General features: G+C 41.2%; 1 protein-coding gene across 2 annotated transcripts; it reads left to right on the forward strand.

Moving 5' to 3' along the window:
- Window positions 1-301: 301 nt before the first annotated feature.
- Window positions 302-22,678, forward strand: LOC141993184 (A-kinase anchor protein 17B-like). 2 transcript variants are annotated; one of them, XM_074962572.1, is made up of 6 exons: window positions 302-354; window positions 8,945-9,725; window positions 13,746-13,876; window positions 15,963-16,200; window positions 17,652-18,293; window positions 20,367-22,678. In XM_074962572.1, the coding sequence occupies exons 2-6, from the start codon at window positions 8,958-8,960 to the stop codon at window positions 20,382-20,384; spliced, it is 1,797 nt and encodes a 598-aa protein (XP_074818673.1). In that variant the 5' UTR covers window positions 302-354; window positions 8,945-8,957; the 3' UTR covers window positions 20,385-22,678. The 2 variants fall into 2 exon arrangements, with proteins under 2 accessions (XP_074818673.1, XP_074818672.1); XM_074962571.1 differs by having other exon boundaries at window positions 17,652-19,176; window positions 20,367-22,677.
- The last annotated feature ends 487 nt before the right edge of the window (window positions 22,679-23,165 follow it).

The following is a 23,165-nucleotide window of genomic DNA, read 5'->3' on the forward strand; positions in this document are numbered from 1 at the left end:
CCCGGGCCCAGACCCAGATTAGGAGGCCAGACAGGCCATGAGCTGCTCTCGTGTGACCCCGGGTGGAACACAGGCCGGAGAGTTCCGCCCGGGGCACAGCCCCGTGGCCTAACCTCGCTACGGGGGCTGTGCAGAGCCCGAGCCCGGGGGGTCTCCATGGCTCCCGCTGCTTCTGACCACCCTGGGCCCCACAGTTCCCCGCCGGCAGCCCGCGGCTCCTCCCGGGTAGTGGCGGGATGCGGGGGCCCCGCTCGGTGGCTGGCTCCGCCCCGGGGGGGCGGGGGGGGAAGAAAGGGGAGGCGAACCCGGAAGTGCATGTGGCCGATGGGGGCAGGCGGAGCGGCGGCCTGAGGGGTAAGAGCGACCGCTGCGCGGGGGCACCGGGCCGCCGCTTCCCGCCCCACCCCAGCGCGGCGCGGTTGGGCCCGGTGGGGCGGGGCCGGGCCGGGCCGCCAACTGTGGCAAGCGCTGGGCTGGGGAGCGGGGAGCTGCTGGGGGCAGGGAGCTGACGGGGGCCAGGGCCAGGTGCTGTCAGCAGAAGAGGGGGTGGTTGGGGGGCGCACCCATCAGCCGGCAAGGGAGAAAAGGGGGGTAACTCGGGGAGGGTTAAGGACAGGCGCTGCTGAGTCAAAGGGGCGCTTTGGGCTGTCTGGAGCGGGACACGTTTCCCACCCAGGTGAGGTGAAGTGGGTGGGGAGCCCGCCCGTGGACAGGCCCCTGGCTGCAGACACCGTTTTCTACTCCATGTCGTGCGGGCATGCTCGGTGAGATCCGCAGCATGGCAAGCCACCCATCGCGAGTAAACCCTTCCAGGGCTGCTAGCACCAGTTCATCCAAAACAAAGCTAGCAGTGGTGGGAAATGGGCCAGCAATGGCCCTTGTTTAGACAAGATTTCAGGTAAAAACTCCAAGGAATATAGGCCTGGATCCTGCTCCCACTGACTCAGTGAGAATCCTGCCCATGACTTCAGGTGGAGTAATAATAGACCCATAAATGGCTGGAAAATGATCCCCTTTGCTACAAGGCTTCCAGTGGTAGTTTGACTCTAGCAAATAATCTCCCTTCCCTGCCCTTTGACCACTAGCTCAGTGTCTGCTCTGGTGATGATCTCTGAAACTGAAAGACGAGGGTAGCTGTCTAGTGGTGAAAGCAGAGGTACTCCCTATATTCTCAAAAAGAAAAGGAGTACTTGTGGCACCTTAGAGACTAACCAATTTATTTGAGCATAAGCTTTCGTGAGCTACAGCTCACTTCATCAGATGCTATTCTTATGGGTAACTTTTTATTCTTGTTTGCCCTAGTATCTTTTTTTTTTTAAGTGAATTTTAGTGCTTGTGAAATGTCCTGGCATGATAGCTCTGGCTGTTTCACCAATCTGCCTCAACCCTGACCAGGAGGGACCACCTATGGGAGAAGAAGGGACTTAAGTATCCGTGACCCATTCTGTCTCTGACTCTCTGCTGAGCCTGCCTATAGGGTGCTGTTTATGGTATTTGTTGTGGACACTTGTCTTATAGCTGCTAACTGTGACAACTGAATTCATTTCACATATTACCAACGGTCGGGAGTCTGACTTCTATTCCCTGGTAACCCGAGCTGGATTTGAACAGGTGTCCTGTTGGATCAAGGCATTGTCATTATCCTATGACAATTCCAGTTAATGGATAAAAATATTAATTGCGATTAAAAAAATTAATTGCATGATTAATCACACAGTTAAACAATAATAGAATACCATTTTAAAAAATATCTGTGGATGTTTTCTACATTTTCAAATATATTGATTTCAATTACAACACAGAATACAAAGTGTACAGTGCTCACTTTATATTTGATTACAAGTATTTGCACTGTAAAAAAACAAAAGAAATAGTATTTTCAGTCCACCAAATACAACTACTGTACTGCAATCTCTTTATCATAAAAGTTGAACTTACAAATGTAGAATTACGCACAAAAAAACTGCATTCAAAAATAAAACAATGTAAAACTTTAGAGCCTGCAAGTCCACTCAGTCTGATGAAGGGTTATGCTCAATACCGATGCAAAGTAGAGCGGACTGACACATGTTCATTTTCATTATCTGAGTCAAATGCCACCAGCAGAAGGTTGATTTTCTTTTTTGGTGGTTCAGGTTCTGTAGTTTCTGCACCGGAGTGTTGTTCTTTTAAGACTTTTGAAAGCATGCTCCACACTTCATCCCTCTCAGATTTTGGAAGGCACTTCAGATTCTTAAACTTTGGGTCCAGTGCTGTAGCTATCTTTAGAAATCTCACATTGGTACCTTGTTTGCGTTCTGTCAAATCTGCAGTGAAAGTGTTCTTAAAATGCCATGCAAATGCCTGTTCTCGCTTTCTGGTGACATTGTAAATAAGAAGAGGGCAGCATTATCTCCTGTAAATGTAAACAAACTTGTTTGTCTTAGCGATTGGCTGAACAAGAAGTAGGACTGAGTGGACTTGTAGGCTCTGAAGATTTATATTGTTTTGTTTTTGAGTGCAGTTATGTAACAACAACAAAACTACATTTGTAAGTTGCACTTTCATGACAAAGACAAATTGCACTACAGTACTTGTATGAGGTGAATTGAAAAATACAATTTCTTATCATTTTTACAGGGCAAATATTTGTAATAAAAATAATATACACTGATTTCAATTACAACACGGAATATAACATATATGAAAATGTAGAAAAACATCAAAATATTTAATAAATGTCAATTGGTATTCTATCATTTAACAGTGCGATCAGAACTGCGATTAATCAAGATTAATTTTTTGAGTTAATCTTGTGAGTTAACTACGATTAATTGAGAGCCCTAATTTTTTCCTTACCCCAAAATGTCCAACATTGAGTGCCTTTAGTGGAATACTCATCAGTCACGTGGATAGAAATAATTTTAGGTACAATTTACAATTATCTAACTTTTCTTAGAGCAACTTGTATGGACTGTCACTGTCTCTTGAAACTCTGTCACCATCGAGACCTCTTTTCTAAAACGATTCATCAAATGAATGCTCCTGGCAACTCCACTGCCCTAGATGAACTCCTTATGCGGTTGGAGGAGGGAATTATTTTGACGTATGCCATGACTGCCACTTACTAAATGTAGTTTTCTTTTAGTACCCATCTCCATAGTATCTAAACCATATCTAAAAACATGACTTACTATTAAAAACAACCCCATCACCTGGGAGTCCATATGCACCAGCAACAACCTGGAACACTTTAGGTATATACTTAAAAAAACACATTGAAAGTTGGGGTCATAATCTTTGAGACCCTATTTTTGCCACTACTTGTGGTCGACTGGCTTTCCCCATTCCTCTTCAAGGATTACACTTTTTAGCAGCTTTCTCAATGGAGTGCTCCAGAATAGGTATTGCTTTCTCCCCAGTCATCTCTCACAAGGGCGCAGAAGGCTCTTTCCTGAATGGACATATCACAATGACCTTGTCTCACAACAATCTGAAATTCAAACATCTCAATCTCTCAGAATACAGAGATAAATCAAACTAAAACCAAGGAGACAGCACATGTAACACATCTAGCCCTGTACAGGGCAAGAATTAAGCTCTTTAGGTACAATTTGTGCTGCTACAGTGAAATATGTAATAGCTTACATGTCTAGGCTGTGCATCCTTCCTCTCCTTGTTGCAAGGGCAGCCTGTGGGTGAGGCAGCTTCTCCCCCCTCTCAAGAGCTGCCTTCTTCCTCTTGTCCTTTAAGATCCATGAAGATACTTAGGTGTTTAAGTATCAGGTATACGCACCTAAGTCCCTGCTTTGGCTCCATCGTGACCCACAAAATTCCTGCCAAACCCTGTAGGCGCCTAAACTCACTCAGCACTGAAATTGTCAAAGTAAAAGTTTCCTAGGCACCCAGTTTCTGCCTCTGGGCATCCACTCTGCTGCCTCCCTCTAGGCAGCCAGACTCCTGTCTTCTGCCTAAACCCCACAGTGATTCACAAACCAGGGGAAGATAGGTGACCAAATGCTTAAATCACATGCAGGGCCTGATCCAGTAGGTGTACTCAGAGGCCTCCTACTAAACCAGATCCCAATCAGTGTCTCTTCAGTGGAGGTGGTGCTGCTGCTACCCACCTTATAACTTTGAGCCTAGTAGTTAGAGCACTCACTGAGGATATGGGAGACTGAGGTTCAATTCCCTCCTATCTACCAGAGAGGGAGAAAGAACTTGAACAAGGTCTCCCACCTCTCAGAAGAATGCTTGATCCACTGGTCTGTGAGATTTTCTGATGTGGGGGCTCTCCTGTTGAAGCTATTCCAGTGTGGTTAAATAATGAAAGCATGGCTAGGCCAGGGGAAATGGATCTTGTGTCTCCCACCTCCCAGATGGATGCCCTAACCACCAGACTGCAAGTTCATTTTCACTCTGCCCAATGACTGTTTAAGCCAAACAAGCATCAGAATATCCCATAGCTCAGTGGTTAGACCACTCAGAGGTGGGAGCCAGATATATAAAAACCTCATTTTGTGTAGTGTCAGAAAGGGCATACATAATACCACCAGGTCTTGCTTAGCACTTTTCATCAAGGCACCTTACAAAGCTGAGTAAGTATCATTATCCCCATTCCCCACCCATGGATGAAGCACCTTACCCAGGGCCACCCTGCAGCAAAATTAGGAGTAGAACCCGGTCATCTGAGGCTCAGTCTAGTGTTCTAGCCTCTGGGCCACACTATCTTCCTGCAGTAGTGTTTTATAGTTGATATTGGTGCGGGTTAGGACCCTGATGGAAGAGCCAGGTTTGTTTGTCCATTGGTATATTTGGATGATTATCCAAAAACTATATAGTTTTTCTATACTACCTAAAAGAAATAGTATTAGACCTGATTTACAGAGGTACTGAGGACTCAACTCCCAGTAAAATAGGCCAATTAGGCCTATTCTAAACTTAAAAGTTTTGCTTGTATAGCTATATCAGTATACCCTCCTAGTGAAAATGAAGCTAATACCATCAAAAAAGTTCTTTTGATAGTATGGCTTACAGCACCATTCCCAAACTTGTTCCGCCGCTTGTGCAGGGAAAGCCCCTGGCGGGCCAGGCCGGTTTGTTTACCTGCTGCATCCGCAGGTTCGGCCGATCGCGGCTCCCAGTGGCCGCGGTTCGCTGCTCCAGGCCAATGGGAGCTGCTGGAAGCGGTGGCCAGTAAGTCCCTCAGCCCACGCCCTCGGCCCCACGGCCAGGGGCTTTCCCTGCACAAGCGGCGGAACAAGTTTGGGAACCGCTGGCTTATAGCAATTCAGTGAACGAAATAAGGTGTACTTGCAAAAGCACTTTTGTGCTGGTATAGAAATGTCATGGAACACTTCTAATTGACATTGCTCTACTGTCAGAAGATTCTAGTGTAGACATGGCCTTACTTTTCTGAGGTTTTATTGACCAGAATGTTGCAATTTGTGGGAAAATGGCACATGGTTATGCACTGGACTGTTCTAGATTATATGGCCTGCTGCACCCACACCTTAGTCTTGTGGAAAATTACATTCTGTGCCAAGGCAAGATGTAGCAAAACGACAGAAAATAAGTTTTTTTTAGAAAATAGTAGTTTATCTCAAAGAACACTGGACCAATATAGCTGTGAACACATCAACAGTGTTTGCTTTTTGCAGTAGTTTTGGTTTACGCAATAAATACCTTGGCTCTCTAACAAGAATGGGATTCAGCCTTACCTGTATAATGTACCAAAACTATACACATTTTTAATTTCAGAGATGAATTCCAATATAGTCAGCTTTGCCTGACAAAGCTTTGCTCGGTTCTGATCTAGCACAATTCCTCATTAACAGCAGTGCAGTGCTCCAGCCTCTGTTCTAGCTACTGCTCCATGAGAATACTGATCTTTTTACCTGCAAGATCGGGCCCTCATGCTAACCTCTTCTCTAAGAGAGCACGCAAGACCTGCTTCTTGTTGGTACTCTGATTCACTAGGCCGTTTCTTGCACTGAAGTCTACATCATCTTCAAAGTATACACACTCTGGAGGCAAAGAAGCATTCCAGGAATAATGCCTGCATGGAAGTGCTCTGCTACAATTCTCTTTGGGGTTTTTGAATATTGTTTAAACTGTACAGTCTCTTGAGTTTCTTGAGCCCCTCTTTGTGTATATCTTTCTCTTGGTTTGAGCTGTATCTCTGATAAGATAATAGCTGAGAATTTTTTTTCCAACTGCAGCAAGACCTATGGACCTGATTATATGATCAGGTGCTGGCATTTGTTGTAAGGGATAGAGACACAGGTGGTGGTTTTGCCTACTTTCCTGTTTTCTTTTCCCCTTCCTTGCAATGTGGGTTGTGGAATCTCAGAAGTGAGACAGTTGGCTAAGATTTCCCTGAAAGCTTCTAGCCACTTAAATACTTGATGAAAACCTGAGAAGATCAACGTATATGTGTTGTGTGTAAAGACTGCACATAAGCTTGGTATTTTAGAAGAAATCATACAAAGTATAAGTAAGTCAGAGTTTGTTAAATTCCAGTACAGAGCAGGAAGACAGTTTTGGGAGCCTTGGGGAAGGAACACTTCCTACTGTGTAGAAAAATGGAGGCCCTGGACAATTTTTACAGGGTCTTGCTATTCATCGTTTGGCGGCACCTTCTCGTAGCTCATCTAGGGAATTATTTCTCCACATCCTGTCCAGCAGTCACACAGTCCATTGCTTTAGTCACTCGCTCTGCAGCTGCTCTCCCACTACTCTGGAGCTGTTTTTCAGGATTGGGTGACAAATTATATATGTGTTGTTTATTATGATGCTATGGAATCCTCCTCCTTCTAAGGGATCCTGAGTTTATCTTGTTTTTATAGTTTTAAAAATAATGCTAACCAAGTACTGGAAACTTTCAATTTGCATGTTGACAACCATTCCAAATGGGCAAATTTTAGATTGCTGTATCAGCTTGATATTTCCAGCTGCAGTAGAGTTCCATTTCTGGAGAATAACTCCATGCAGTTCTTCTGTTAGAAGGAATTTTAAAAGTGAAAGTTGGATATCCCATTTAAAGATCCTTCATTGCTATTGGATCCCTGAGTAGGTCTGTATCTAGACTTAATTTAATTTTCTCATTGAATCTGGTGAATATCCAAAAATCATTCACTGAATACCACTGTCATAACATGTGTATGATTTCTTCATATTTGCTAAATTTATGGACGTCTTAAAACATCGTTCCTCAGAGTCCAATCCAGCCTTTCCTGTTTGTATTAACCTCATTCTGAGATCCAAGGTTAATTTTTTTTTATCAACAGTGGCCCCAGTCTTGAGCCCACCTTATTAATGATTTCTACACCAATCTCTTCACTCCAGGCAGTGTTTTGTTGTTAAACGGTGCTTTTGCATTGCTTCAAGCCTAATCTTCCCAACTGGCTAAGATTGTGTGGTTTATCTGGTAAATTTGGTTGGGTTAAGATCTAGAGCTTGACTAACAGCATTTCTTTCTTGGCATAGATAGATTCTAGCAATATTACGTTTCCTTTGAAGTTCGGAATATTCTATAAAAATCCATCTGCATATAAATGTCCGGTCTCCAGAATACTCTCATGAATTCAATTAGGACAACATATTTTGTGCTGTTCATATTGATTTCTGGATTCATCCACATGGATGATTTTATATATTAATACGAGCTAAATTGCAAGCATTTAGACAATATGAGATCGATTTCCCTTGTGTGAATAGATTGTATTACTTTAATGGTAGAGGTTTTAGACGTTTCTTCTCAGTCCTTCACCAGCCACACATTTCAGTGGTATTATTCCTTAGCCAGTATAAGGTTTGTATGTTAGTACAAGCATTGTGATATATGTCATTAGGGAAACAATATCTTTTCTTCACTTCCTGCTTCAGGATGTTTATATATAGCTGTAAAGATATAATTAGCATTTCCAGTTTTATTTTTAAGATAAATGATAGATTAAAAAAAAGTTTTAGGCTGATTTAGCGGTTGGTTCAACCAGCAGTAAATTAACCTATTTTTTCCCCTTTGTGAGAAGAGAAGATTCAGTTAGATAAGGAAAGAACTGAAGACAAACTAGTCTGTACAAACTTGTCAGAACCCCGGCCTTGATGGCATCTTGGTGGAATTCCAGAAGGTTACAAGAACAGTTAATAACCAGTTTATTATACCTTTATGAATCAGCAGTGAAGGATAATTTATTAGCACAGAGTGTAATAACTCATCTTATCTCACTGATTCTGATGCTTAAAAAGGACCCTGAATGATGGATGAACGATCACCTGACTTCCCTAATAAAGACTGCAAAATCCTAGCCGAGGTGCTTGCTAACATATTTCAGTCAAATCTGGTAAAACTTGTCCATCGGAAACAAGGCCATTTAAGAACAGGCTATCCAGCAATTGTGCCAGATTGCTCTTAGATTTGATTAATTTATACCTGGTCATAATATATAGAGCAAATTATTATTTAGTAATTTATCTAACCTAGTTCAAGTAATGACTGCATTTTTATTTTAATTGGAAAAGAATATTGCTGTTAGGAATGTATTTAACTTCATTTTTGTTTGGTTACTGTTTTTAACTCCTTCCTGTGCTGTTTGTACACTGATGTGGGAGAATGTATTCCAGGGGTTTTGCCTTGACTTGCTGATCTCTCTTGAGGCTCTGACAGGCATGTTGCAGTAGAATGTTGACTCTTGTTTTTATATTAGTTTGATGATAGAAAAGCTGGAGTTAGAATCTTTTGATCATACATCTTACTAGGTATGTTTATTCACACAATTTTTGTGTTATAATTTAAATTATAGACTAGTGTAAATTTACAGTATAATTTTTCTTAATAATTTCCTCTGAATGTTAAATGAAATTATATCCAAAGATAGTCACTTAAATTTTGCAGTAGAGGATATTTTTACCCTTTTTACTCCATGTCTTCTAGCTTAACATGGTTTTAATTATTTTTCTAAAGGGTATTGGACACAATGACAATCACTGTAGTGTATGATAACTCTGAAGCTATGGAGCTCTGTGCTTCTCAGCATCTGTATCTTAAACCAGTAGCAAAACTGACTATCAATGTGGTGTTTCCAGAACACACAGAATCTACCCGATCTTTCTCTAAGTGGGAAGTGATGGACAAGCTGAAGAACATGATTTGTCCAGACCAATTTACTACTGTTAGGGTTTCAAAGAGCACTAAGGATTTCATTCGATTTGAGGGAGAGGCAGAAACTAAAAGGTTGATCCTCACACTTAAGGAAAAACTGCATGGAAAGGTAATAAAACTGAATGGTTTCAAAGATGACTTGAAAGTGATGGCCACCGAGGCACACACTAACTTTCCAACTCCACAAGAGTGGGCATCTTACCTGAATAAAAGAGAGATTACGAATGAAGACCTTACTGAGCAAACCGCTGATATTCCTGATTGCATCTATTTTGAAGGTTTGCCGTGCAAATGGTTTGCACTAAAGGGCTCAAATAATGAAAAGCCAAGTGAAGATGTTTTAAGAGTGGTGTTCGAAAGCTTTGGAAAGATCAAGAACATAGATATCCCTATGCTTGACCCTTATAGAGAAGAAATGGTGGGAGGAAATTTAAATAACTTCCTTTTTGGAGGTCTACAGACATTTGAAGCTTTTATCCAGTACCAAGAGTATACGGCTTTTGTGAAAGCTATGGAGTCACTTAGGGGAATGAAGCTGATGTTTAAAGGGGATGATGGAAAAGCTCTGGCATGTAACATGAAGGTAAGCATCACTGGCTATATCTTTTGATACTGCCAATGCTATATTTGCCCAAATACAGTACCATAAAGACTTCCATAGTAGTCAAATATCAGAAACGGTACAGCAGAAAAGTGTAAAATTCCCTGGCCCAACCAAGACTTATCTGCTGAGACTGCCATGAAGGTCATTACTGCTATTTGAAATCTTAAAAAAAAAAAAAAAAAAAAAAAAGACAAATTGGGAACTTTTTGCTAGCCAGTGTAAACATTTAAATGATGGATACTTGAGGTGGGAATTTAGACCTGGAGCGCTGCTGTTTGGGAGAGGGAATAGATGGATGGCTCTCACAGCTATTCATGCTCATAGTCCCCCACCTAGCAAATAAAGTTGTGACTTTTTTGCTGGTCCATTCTCACTGAGTTAAGGTTCACAGATGAGCCAGCCACAAGGCTGTCTCTTCAGAAGCAGCATTCACTCTGGTTTGTTTGCATAAAGATTTTGGTTTGTATGGATTTGCTGCTTGGTTGAGTATTGTTGACCTCTCAATCCAGATTTTAGTGAAGATTTTCACCCGTTAGTATGACTGTGACGTGGAAAAAGTATTTGCTTGTTGATTTCCTGAAACCTTTTTCTCCACTGGTAAAATAAAAGTGAAAAGTTACCAAGTTTATGAATCAATTAGATGAGCACTGGAGCTGAAAGGAATGCAGTCAAGACTTGGAGGAGTTGTTCTGAAGACATTGGTTTCTGCATTGGTAAACCCCAAGCAGAGTCAGCAATAGCCTTCCTTTCTGCCTTTTTACAAAAAATGTTCGCAGTCACTTTGAACCTGTACTAGCAGGATGTATCCTTGCTTCTCTTGGCACTGTGCTTTGATTAAGGTGGATATAGTGAATAATGTTGGAGGATGGATTTGTTTGTGGCATACCCTGTGTCACGCTGTGAAAGGAAATTGGAGAGCTGCATGCTCACAAAAGCTCATAGCTGCTTAGCAGCGTTCATCTAAAAGTCAGATTTAGTCATTGAGATAAGCCTGGTTCCAAGAATTTTGCTCAGCACAAAGCATTTAAATTATCTCTGATTCTTGAATATGTAGCAGTCATTACACAGTGCTTTAGAAATCATGCTCCAAATGACTTGGTTTCCCAGCTTGGATAAAGTGCTGTTTGCGTGGATGTTTTCTTTTAATGTCACCACAGCATCACATTGAGTTAAACAGTGCTCAACAGACAGCCTCCCCTGCTGTACCAACCAGCCACCCGTAATCCACTGATGGTTTAAAGTCAGGCAAATGCTTGACCAAGAAGATGTGGCTCATACAGTGCACTTAAAATAAGTCAGCCTGTCAGACAGAGGGAATGCAACAGCCAGGAATTCTCCACTGAAAATGCCCAGCCTCCAGTCCCCAAAATTGAACATTTACAGGCTGTCAAAGGTGTATTGTCACAGTTAGGAGCCTCTAATGGCACAGGGTAAGGAGACATTTGCGAGTAATGCTTATAGTAACATTTGAGAACAGGACATAGCTATTCGTGTGAATTCTGCAGGTCATATTCCAGTCTCCTCAGCTAAAAAGTGGCAGAAAGAAACACTCATGTTTCAAATATAATTGTGCAGAAATAGATTAGAGACTTTCTAAGTTGTATAGGCTGTTTGTGTTTTATTTGTGTAAATAAGGTGACCCACTAGATTGACAGGTTTGTGGTCTTTTTTAGGGCTGTTGATTAATCGCAGTTAACTCACGTGATTAACTCAAAAAAATTAATCACGATTAATCGCCGTTTTAATCGCACTGTTAAACAATAGAATACCAATTGAAATTTATTAAATATTTTGATGTTTTTCTACATTTTCATATTGTATTCTATGTTGTAATTGAAATTAAAGTGTATAGTATTTTTGATTACAAATATTTGCACTGTAAAAATGATAAAAAGAAATAGTATTTTTCAGTTCACCTCATACAAGTACTGCAGTGCAATCTCTGTCGTGAAAGTGCAACTTACAAGTATTGACTTTTTTTTGTTACATAAGCACTCTAAAACAAAACAATGTAAAACTTTAGCGCCAACAAGTCCACTCAGTCCTACTTCTTGTTCAGCCAATCGCTAAAACAAGCAAGTTTGTTTTCATTTACAGAAGATAGTGCTGCCCTCTTCTTATTTACAGTGTCACCAGAAAATGAGGACAGGCGTTTGCATGGCATTTCAGTAGCCGGCCTTGCAAGGTATTTACATGCCAGATATGCTAAAGAGTCGTATGCCCCTCCATGCGTTGGCCACCGTTCCAGAGGACATGCTTCCATGCTGATGACGCTCGTTCAAAAAAAATGTGTTAATTAAACTTGTGACTGAACTCCTTGGGGGAGAAATGTAAGTCCCCTGCTGTTTTACCTGCATTCTGCCATATATTTCATGTTATAGCAGTCTCGGATGATGACCCAGCACATGTTGTTCATTTTAAGAACGCTCTCACTGCAGATTTGATAAAATGCAAAGAAGGTACCAATGTGAGATTTCTAAAGATAGCTACAGCACTTGATGCAAGGTTTAAGAATCTGAAGTGCCTTCCAAAATCTGAGAGGGATGAGGAGTGGAACATGCTTTCAGAAGTCTTAAAAGAGCAACACTCCGATGTGGAAACTACAGAACCCAAACCACCAAAAAAGAAAATCAACCTTCTGTTGGTGGCATCTGACTCAGATGATGAAAATGAACATGCGTCGGTCGCATTGCTTTTTTCAGTATCATAGAATATCAGAGTTGGAAGGGACCTCAGGAGGTCATCTAGTCCAACCCCCTGCTCAAAGCAGGACCAATCCCTGATTTTTGCCCCGATCCCTAAATGGCCCCCTCAAGGATTGAACTCGCAACCCTGGGTTTAGCAGGCCAATGCTCAAACCACTGAGCTTTGGATTGTTATTGAGCAGAACCAGCAGTGCAAGTAGGCTGGTACGCTCCTGTACACCATACCGGCAAGCGATTTATAGCCAGTACAGCATACCCCAAAAAACACAGCAGCAGGAGAGAGCTGGGGGCTCTGGTCCTTTCCCCACTGGGAGGGGCAGCAGCGGGGAAAGGAGCATAACGCCAGCAGCTCCTCCGGTGGCTCTACTGCTGACCCCCAGTGCCACCCCCCCAGCCCTGTCTCTGGCGCAGCAGCAGGAGGAGGACAGAGCCCCCCCCCCCCCCGGCCTTCACTCCAGGTACCATGGGATGGATGTGGGGAGGGGACGGGGAGAGCATGGGGGCCCCGGGCTGGGAGGAGTCACAGAGGGAGGTAACATGCTCCCCTTAGCTGGTGGCCCGTCCCCTCCCCCCCCCCCCCGTACTGGTAAGACATGGATTTTACTTGCACCACTGAGAAGAACCCATCAGCATGGACGCATGTCCCCTGGAATGGTGGTTGAAACATGAAGAGACATATGAATCTTTAGCGAATCTGAAATGTAAACATCTTGTGATACCGGCTACAACAGTGCCATGAGAATGCCTGGTCTCACTTTCAGGTGATGACGTAAACAAGAAGCGGGCAGCATTATCTCCTGCAAATGTAAACAAACTTGTTTGTCTGAGTGATTGACTGAACAAGAAGTAGGACTGAGTGGACTTGCAGACTCTAAAATTTTACTTTGTTTTACTTTTGAATGCAGTTTTTTTAATACATAATTCTACATTTGTAAGTTCAAGTTCATGATAAAGAGATTGCACTACAGTACTTGTATTAGGTGAACTGAAAAATACTATTTTTTTGTTTTTTTACAGTGCAAATACTTGTAATCAAATATAAAGTGAGCACTGTACACTTTGTATTCTGTGTTGTAACTGAAATCAGTATATTTGAAAAGGCAGAAAACACCCAAAAATATTTAAATAAATGGTATTCTGTTATTAACAGTGCGATTAATTGCATGATTAATCACAATTAATTCTTTTAATTGCACGATTAATCACAATTAATTCTTTTAAATCGCTTGACAGCCCTAGTCTCTTCATCATTCATGAACAATTCTGCCTTCTAATTCTGTTTCTTCTGGAACAGGTGACTTTTGATACAACCAAACATTTCAGCAAAGGAGCCATCAAAAAGAGAAGGCTGGAAAGACAAAAGCTGCAAGAGCTAGAGCAAGAAAGAAAAAGGGAAAAAAAGAAAGAGGAAGAGGAGGCTGCAAGGTGAGAAACTTGTTTTGAAGGAGTGTTCTACTTTCTTTACATTTACTCCACGTCTTGCTCCCAACAGAATCTCAAGAGAGGAACACCCAATACAATAGCCCCAAACCTAGATAATGTTAAGGGTTAGATAATGTTAAAATGAAAGCTGAATATTGTCTAATTCATATGGTGTAACAAAAAAAAAAAAAGCACAGTATCTTCAATTATGTAGGTGTCACATAAAGGGAACTAGATTAAGAGAAAAAAGAACAGGAGGACTTGTGGCACCTTAGAGACTAACAAATTTATTTGAGCATAAACTTTCATGAGCTACAGCTCACTTCATCGAATTAAGAGAGGAGTAGTAGACCTACACAGTGTATAGAAAAAGGGGATTGTGATTGGAGAAGTGGTCTTGAGCTGTCTAGACATCTGCCAGACCCTCTCAATTAAAAACACTATGTGCCCTTGTTGCTCCCTCTCCTGTATCTCTCCTCTTACAGATCCAGGGTTTGTTTTTCTTTCAGTCACTCTAGTAATCTATCAAACTCAGTTTAAAAGTTTGTTTTAAACTGTGTGAAGACCTAAGGCAGGGATCGGCAACCTTTGGCTCACGGCCTGCCAGAGTAAGCCCCCTGGTGGGCTGGTGTGTTTACTTGCCGTGTCCGCAGGTTCAGCCGGTTGTGGCTCCCACTGGCCATGGTTCGCTGCTCCAGACCAATGGGGGCTGCGGGAAGCGGCATGGGATGTGCTGGCCATGGCCTGGAGCAGTGAACTGCGGCCAGTGGGAGCCGCAATCGGCCGAACCTGCGGACGTGACCAGTAAACAGCCCCATCCACCAAGGGGCTTACCCTGGCAGGCCGTGGGCCAAAGGTTGCTGATCCCTGGCCTAAGGAGTCCTTTCTGCAGTGGAACTGTAGATCGGTAAATAGCTGAGACAAGATCAGCCCAGGAAGGTGGCAAATCATACTCCTGGCCATGTTTTCAGTGGCTGAACATATGGTTACAGAAATGTATTGACTGCTCAAAGATTAAAGGTAAATTTTAGATCAGTTGTATTACTCAAAGCGGTCCTCACCAGATCACTAATAATGTGTGCTGTAGTGGAAAGGGCAGCAAAACAGCATATTTTAACAGTTTTAACAGCGAGGGTAGCCTACGGTCAGTTTGGATATGTGCTTAATCATAGAATCCTAGATAGGTAGGGCTGGAAGGGACCTGAGGAAACCCAAGGAGCCAGTTGGCATCTTGTTTGTAGTATTATTTCATGATTGCTGTAACACCACAAAGTAGTGGTGTCATGCACCCTAGCTGTGTCCTGAAGTAAAATTAATATACAGTATAGAACATAGGAAGGATTCCACATGCCTCAGCCTTGGCTGGAGAGTCCCAGTGTGTAAGCGATCCCTCCTCATTGCTATTATCTTGAAGGCAGTGTTGTCAGATGTATCTGAACTATCACACTGTATTAAGTTCCTACTTCTATAGGGAGTGTTTAGCATCTACCCTATCTGCCACTGGAAATTATTCCATGAATATATCCATTGATGTAGGAACGAGAGTCGAAATGCTAAATCTAGCAACTCTGATGCAATATCTCTAAATCTATCACCAAATTTAATACCCATATTACTTGAATTTTTCTTCAAAATATTTAGTTTTTATACATTGACTTCTAGGACAGTTTTGCATGCATAAGGAATGCAGGATTAGGTCCAAAAGTTTGTGAACCTTAGTTATTGGTGTTAACTGAAAATGAAGGAGAAGGGGGCAAATCATTCTCTAGCTGTGACCTGGAAGAGACTATAATATGAACAACCTCTGTGTTCTTTAGTGAGGGGTAGATTATCATTAGAAGAGTCTTAAGAGTACAAGAGAAACTCAAACTGTCCTCAATCTTTGCATCTATTGGATGTATGTTGGTTGTATGCCATTAACTTTAAAACGTGCTACCCTAGGCACAAGGATTTCTTGATTGTAACAGCAAATAGATTCCTAGCATTGAGTCACTTGCTGTTAGCACACTAAAATCCTACTTTTCACCCTCCAGGGGTTAACATGTAAAATGAGTGTCATCTAAATTGTCCCATATTAATAATTACCTAGAAAAAGACGTGATGATGAAAAAAATGCTCGAGAAAGAAAAAGGAAGGCTAAGCTCAAGAGGAGAGAACACAGGCAGATAGATCGGGATGAGAAACGCCCAAGAAAGCAGCAGAAGGTAACAGCTGAAGAAGAGCAGTGGCCAGAGAATATGCCTGAATGGGAAGAGAGGAAATATCTACTAGCTCAGAGAAGAGTGGAGTCTATAAGGCTGCTTACCGTGCTGTTAAGCCGAGTAAAAGTAAGAATATTTTTAAAAAATATTCTGTTTTAAAGGATGTTTAGTAGAGCTTGAAAAATTTACCAGATAGCTGATGGCCAGAGGCTGATGAGAAGGATGACTTGGAGTTGGGGAAATGCTAGCAAGGCCTAATAGCAAACCCCTAGTGACAATCTAGCCCTTCTTCACATATGAATATAAGGGAAAAGGTGTTGGGATTCAGTCCCTGCTTGAGGCTTCATCTTTTGGATCAGTCTCTGTCCAGTAGGTGTCTGGTAAATTGAATCAGTTCCCAGGTTCTCATTGCCATGTTCAAAGAAGAAAGGCTACTTCTATTATAATCCTGCCCCAGCATCCTGTGAGATAGTCTCTGCTATTTTTGGGCCCTCTTGTCCCATAAATAGCTCCAGTTATTGCCCTGCTGCTCAGAGCTTCCCCAACAGCAGAGTAAAATTGACATGCATCCTGTCAGTTTCACTGCTGCCCAGGGAATACAGCATATCCAAAGTAAGGCTAACACACCTTTTGTCAGTTTCACTCTGCTGATGCTTTGGGATAATCAGAGCAAGAGAGGCAGTACTGGAGGTGTTTGTCTACCTGCTCACGGTATTGATTTGTATTTGAAGGATTACCTTCTTAGCTACATGGACTAGAAACTTTTTAAAATGAAAGCTTAAATACTGCAGTAATTATTAATGTAGGCTACATCACTTGCCAGGGAAAGCTTACTACTGGCCACTGACAAGTGGATTTTTTCAACCCCTGATGTTTAATATTTCTTACGGTACTTAGGAACCCCCATCAACAAGCACCAGCTAGAGGCCACACCAGCCAATCTGTGTGAGTTAGTGCTCTTTAAAACTAACTGGCAGCAGAACATTTTAAATTCTTTAGAAGGTGCGGGTGTCTTAAACAAACCTTTTTTAAAGGGTGAGGAACTAGCCAGAAAAGATTTGGAGAGAGATGTAGGGCCTTTCAATCCCTTGGTTATATTTGCAGCTGTTACAAAATAGTGTAATTTAAAGCAGTTTATCTAATAATTCTTAGATAAGATATTCAATTTACAAAAGTGCAGCACTTTACTTTAGCAGAATTAGCAAAGTTAGTGCCATGCTATAGTCAAAGTGGGCAAATAAAATGATTTTTGTAGTGGATGCAAATCGGGTAAAAGCAGCAAGGTTAGTTCAATATAGCCAATGACTTTTATTGAAAGGGCAAATATTCTAGCTAATTAATCCTGTGACATAGTGAGTACCCTCAACTTTCACAGAAGAGCTGCAGAATCTTATATAATCATGGCCTGCATTAGATACAGTAGGTCAAATTCTGCCCTGTTATACCTGGACAGCTGCCCTGACTTGAAGAAGGTTGCACTGCCTGTAAGTTAGTTCACAATTTAGCTTGGTGTAGTTTCGCTACAAATTTTGTCTGTTACATTCATATTGTAATTTTCTCTTTGATTTTATTTAAAGGATTTTGCACAGTTGACCGGCCAAAAAGTGGAGCCCTTGCTGCACCCTGAAGATATAAGAAAGGATTGCTTTCCTGAGACAGAGTTACAAAATGCAGACAGAGCAGAGCAGAGAGAATCCCATTATCTTCTACACAAAAAACTGAAGGATAAGAAAAAAATTAGGAGTCAGTTCTTCCAAACGGTTAACACCTCTTTTAGTGAGGAAGAGGTGCCAACTAATCTGCCTGCATCACCTTGTCATCTTGTAAGAACGATCTTAAATGATCCAACTGCAACAGCAAGCACTGGTAAATTAACTGGCAGGGATGATTACAGCTCCTCTGACGGTGGGTCTTTACAGATTACAGTTACTCAAGACTGCAAGGTTATAGAATCCCTTGAGAGAGAGGACTTTCCCCCTTTGAAGACATTACACTCTGGAACAGTGTCTGGTACAGGGTACTGCAAAAAGCAAAAGATTTATGAAACTGATGAGTTTATACATTATTTATTAAACTATTATCAAACTCCAAGCTACGCACGTGTCTGCCTAGAGCCAGAAAGCACCGTTAGCAAGTCTTGGTGGCAGAGGATAGTGTCTGATAATGGGAATGGCTTTCAGATCAACTTGAAGAACAAATACGGGCAACGCTTTACAGAAGTGAGTTTTGTACAAAACCTTGACAAGGGAAATTGTAGCGGGGATGATAATTATAGATGGGAGATCACAATTCGGAAATCTGAGCCTACAGAGAGTGTGTCAAAAAACAAGGCCTATGCTGGAGGGTTTACAAAAAAGTTCCAAGTACAGTGGAATGATTCACTTGACATTGCTAACTTACCATATGCTGAATTTAAAAATTCTTCTTTTGGAAGCACTAATACTAGTCATGATAAAGAATCCAAACAAGACAATAACAGAAGAGTAGTTGCCCCACCATATAAACCCTCAGGCTCTGCATACAAATTAAAGGATTTAATGGAAGAGATCAGTAGTGATTCTGAGTATTTTAGTGAGGCAAAGAGAACAGAAAGAAGATATAAAGATGTTTACAGTGATGGCAATAAAGCATGCTCCCTCCCAAGAGAGATGGAGAGAAAATTCCTTGTCTGTGTTAAAAATGTAGGTCAAAATTATTCAGAAAATGAATCCAGCAAATGTAGCTTCTGTTCAAATTCTACCCATGGTGGCTTGACAAAGCAGTGTAGACATAAGCTTAAAAAATCATTCAAGAGGTGCAGTAGTAAATTGAGACACGAAGGGCGAAAAAGTGAGTGGAAATCCAGTGAAGAGGTGATAAATACCCACAAAAAGAAGAAAAAGAGAAAAAAGCTCTCCCCTAACATTTTACCTGATGAACATGGATTCTCTGAAATGGATAGTTGGAGACAGTTGGAATCTCTAAAAAAGATACAGAGAAAATGTAGCGAAATGTTCCACCATAAGATGAAATTCAAAACACTTCATGTGATGGCAGCAGCATCATCAAAAGATGCCATTCATACTGATGCCTCTGTGCTGCAGAGATCTCGCCAAAGGGCAGGTGAGGTGGGGGAAGTGAAATAGAACCAAGATGACACTCCTCAATTTGACAGGTTTAAGGATTCTGTGCAAAATTATGGTTACTGACACAATCACTCTGGCAGTGAAGCTCACCTAACTGTTGAAAGTAGTTTAGAAGGAGACGCTGATTCCTCTGACACCTAAAGGACTTGACAGTCTGTTAGTTCAGCAGCACTCTTTGGGGTGGGAGACTGGACCGCGGCACCATGCCTGGGCCCTGCAGGGTGCCTACTTGCATTTGGGTGGCTGAGAGAGTATGCTGTAGTTACACCCCTGTGCAGGGCTCCTGTCTTTATGCACCTAAGCAGCCAGGTTAAAAGTGGCCTGGAGATGATACCTTTGTCTAGGTGCTGCTTCTCCTGGTGGCAGAAGCCACCGTCATTCTTATTTATCCTGGACCTGGGAACCTAAGAAATTCTGCTGCTGAAGTGGAGCGAGAAGAGGCTCCCAAGGACTTGGTCTAAGGTTTAAATTAATAAAAGGGGAGAGTGAGGGACCAATCAGCTCCCCTCCTTCTCTGGCTGGCTAATAGATGAGAGCCTCTGGAGGAGGGGCCATCCTGCATTCCCACAGTATCTGCTCCCCCCATGCCTCTGGGACTGTCCCAATCACTGCCATCAAGTTTCCACCTGTTGAGCTGGGTGAGTTGCAGTCTTCTCGTAGCAGTGAAAGATTTGCAAAGAACGATGTAAAAGCTGAATAGTAGTATCTTTGTCCACCAAACTGGATGGCAGTGTATCTATCTCAAATACATGCACAATAGCAAATATATGCCTGTCCTGTTACACTTGTTAAAATTTGTTGGGGATAAATTGTGCACAACCACCAGCTCATCACATTTTGGAAGGAGAATATGTGCAATTCTGAAGATCAGTAAAATAATGTGGTGGCTAAAATTACAGTTCTAGAGACATATTACTATGGAAAAATTAACTGGGAAAGAACACAGCGTACAGCACAGGTGGGGGTGAAAATATTGTTTGAACTGACTGAGGCACTATACAATTGGCCTTCTGATCTCCCAACAGGAATGAAATAATTCTCCCTTTTGGCTTTCCCCTTTGAATCTTGATTCAGTCTATTATGCTTTAGCTACAAGGCTGCATCACTCCAGCATCTTTTTCTGGGAAAATCTCCTTCAAATAACTTATTTTTTCTCCTTATCTACAGGAGATGAGAGGAAATTAACACTGAGGAAAGAGATGGATGCAGATGTTGGAGGATGTCTTGTTTCCTGTTGAGTTAACTTAAACAAATCCATGCTCTGATGCTGTCTGTGGAGCAGAACCCAAAAGAGAATGCTGATTAGTTGCTAGCTAATGGCAATGGGACTTGGAAGCTGCTTACAAAAGCTTCTACCCCGGCTCTCCCCCCAAAAAGGCCTTTTATATGGCTCTAAGAAGTGAACTGTAAGGCCAGGTCTTTAGTGATTATAAGCAGTCTAAGATGGTCTATTTTGTTTAGACTACTTTAATGCATGCTGGAGCGGTAGGACAGTGAAACAATCAAGTTAGTATAAGCTCCAAAAATAGAATCTGTAAGGATTTGGCATTGATATGAAACAAGACCAAAGCTATTGTGAACCAGCTGCTGAGAGTTTTGAAGCTTAATGGGTTGAAGCCTCTGAGTGGCACCCAGCTAAGTCCAGGGGAGCCATAAAACATTTGCATTCTGGTATCTAGTAATTATTATACAGTTGAATTGATTGTGCACAAACCACTTATACATAGATGAAATAAATCTGTTAAGTACCCATATATTCAGAGTGCCTCCTCAGTCATATTGTTAATATGATGGGATGGCAAGAGGGTGGGGTATGGCAACCTTGCAATTCAGTTGTCGGGGGGGGATGAAAACTTGCTCAGTGTGTTTCTAAATTTGAGAAAATACACCCTAGTACATTTTAACCTTCTCCGAGCAGCTACACTGAGAAAGTTCCTCAGCATTCCGTTAAAATTCTAGGAATGAGCCAGAAAACTTGACATTTTCTTGGGCTGATCTAAATCATTACACTGCCACTAGATTTAGCATTCCTGAGATGTTGAGTGAGGATATTCCAAACAAAGCACTAAACGTTGAACAATGAAAGGAGATGATTTCAGCATGCTGACCATCAGCATGAAAGATTACCTTCAATACAGAGTGAAAACTGCTTGCAGGATTTCTAAGACGGGCCTTTCTGGAGGCACAAGCAGTGAGACAGCTACTTAGTTTAAGGTAGCTTACAGATAATTTCCAGAGAAGACTTCATTTTCAAAATGTTGCTAACTTTTATAAATCTCTGCTGCATGGAGACATGTGAAAATGCAGACTAGAAGCTTGACCTAGTATCTACATTTATTCAGTTCTCTCTCTTTAGCAGATAGCCACAGCTGCTCTTGGACAAAGTCCCTCATGAAGATGTAGATGGAAATGGAACAGATTCTGGTCTGAATTTAGACCAACATACTTACTGTTTCAGGTTTCATTTTAGTATGCTTTATTTATTACATGTCAAGATACTAAATGTAATGTAGCTGCCTTCATTACATAGCATATCATTCATGTTTGTAACCTCTGCTCTAATAAAGTAGTCATAAAAATGTTTGCAGTTATCATTCATGTTATATTGTGTTTCCCACCGCATCGTTCAATAGTGGTGACTTCTGCAGCCTTCTAAGCCAGGTTTTACCCCAGTCTATTCTTATTGTTAAAAACGTGTTCATATGTTGAGTGCCTTTTTCAGGTTCACAGTAATCAATGACAAATGGTTGCTACTCAAAGTACTGTTATGTATGACACCTTTTTGGTTGAAGACAGCTTCTTGCTGAGAATATCGTCTATATACTTTGGAAAACGTATTCCCCCCGCTTTTTAAATAGTTGTAATGAAGACCAACTATTGCAATTGTTTACCATGTAAATATCTCTGTTCCACTGTACTGGCATAAGTGTTTTTCCTCTATGCAATATTTACAGCCACAAAAAGCAAACTTTTCCCCCACTGATCCTGAAATGGCTATTTATGTACATAGGCTTAGGCACATTGCATTATATAATTCACACACTTACAGGTAAGGAAGTGACTTTATCTAGAACTGGAACGAAATATTTCTTTAAGTGTAATTTTATGATGGTTTTGCACCATGCTGTCATCCTACTTAAAAGCAAATAAATATACTGATTCTATACTTGCTTCTTGCACCACCTAGATTCATTTACAAACAAGCAAATCCTGAATTTAAAATGTCCAATTTAGATAATAAAACACAAAGTGAATAAAATGTAATATGTGCACTTTAAAATGAAAATGCCAATCTGACTGGTTTTACTTCATCATATTAAGATATGAAATAACTTTAGACATAATTTCAGCAAACTCTTTTCTTAGTAGTTTATAGATTGAATTGTTTAGATCCTACCCCCATGTATTTTTTATTATTAATTTCCTTACCTTTCTTCCCAGACACACATTACCTGAGCCCCTGTAGTTTCATATTTTGGACTGTTCAGCATGATTTGTTTCATGGGTCAATATTTATTTACATTACTTTTGTAAAATAACTACAGAATTTTCTAAGACTTTGCTTTTAAACTTAAAAAAAAAGGATTGTTGGTGTTTTTTGGTTAAACTTGTATATTGAGGTTGCTCAGAAATAAGATGTAATGTCTTAATTATGAAAGTTAAAGAATAAAATGTATTTTTATTTTATGTAAATCTCTTAAATGTTAATGTATAATATATTAAACTATGAAAAGTAACTTTCAGGTGTCTAATGATCAGGCACGCATGACAGTTGCTTATATAATTCCATTAGTTATTTGTATTGCATTGGTGCCTATCTATACTAGGATCCCAATCTGCTAGGCCCTGTATAAACAAAAAGATGGTCCCTGTCCCCAAAGAGCTTACAATCTCAGTAAGATACTTGCATGAAATGGTTAGAATACCTGTACTCCTGTTACAAAATGGGCATTAAGGACCAGATGC

Source organism: Natator depressus, chromosome 9, assembly GCF_965152275.1.
Source record: "Natator depressus isolate rNatDep1 chromosome 9, rNatDep2.hap1, whole genome shotgun sequence".
In the NCBI taxonomy this organism is placed as follows: Eukaryota; Metazoa; Chordata; order Testudines; family Cheloniidae; genus Natator; species Natator depressus.

Bases quoted from the DNA above. Each gene is read 5' to 3' on its own strand.
- LOC141993184 (XM_074962571.1), top strand. From the start codon at position 8,958: ATGACAATCACTGTAGTGTATGATAACTCTGAAGCTATGGAGCTCTGT. The intron at 9,726-13,745 runs GTAAGCATCACT...CTTCTGGAACAG, and splicing joins CTCTGGCATGTAACATGAAG to GTGACTTTTGATACAACCAA. The intron at 19,177-20,366 runs GTGAGGTGGGGG...CCTTATCTACAG, and splicing joins GAGATCTCGCCAAAGGGCAG to GAGATGAGAGGAAATTAACA.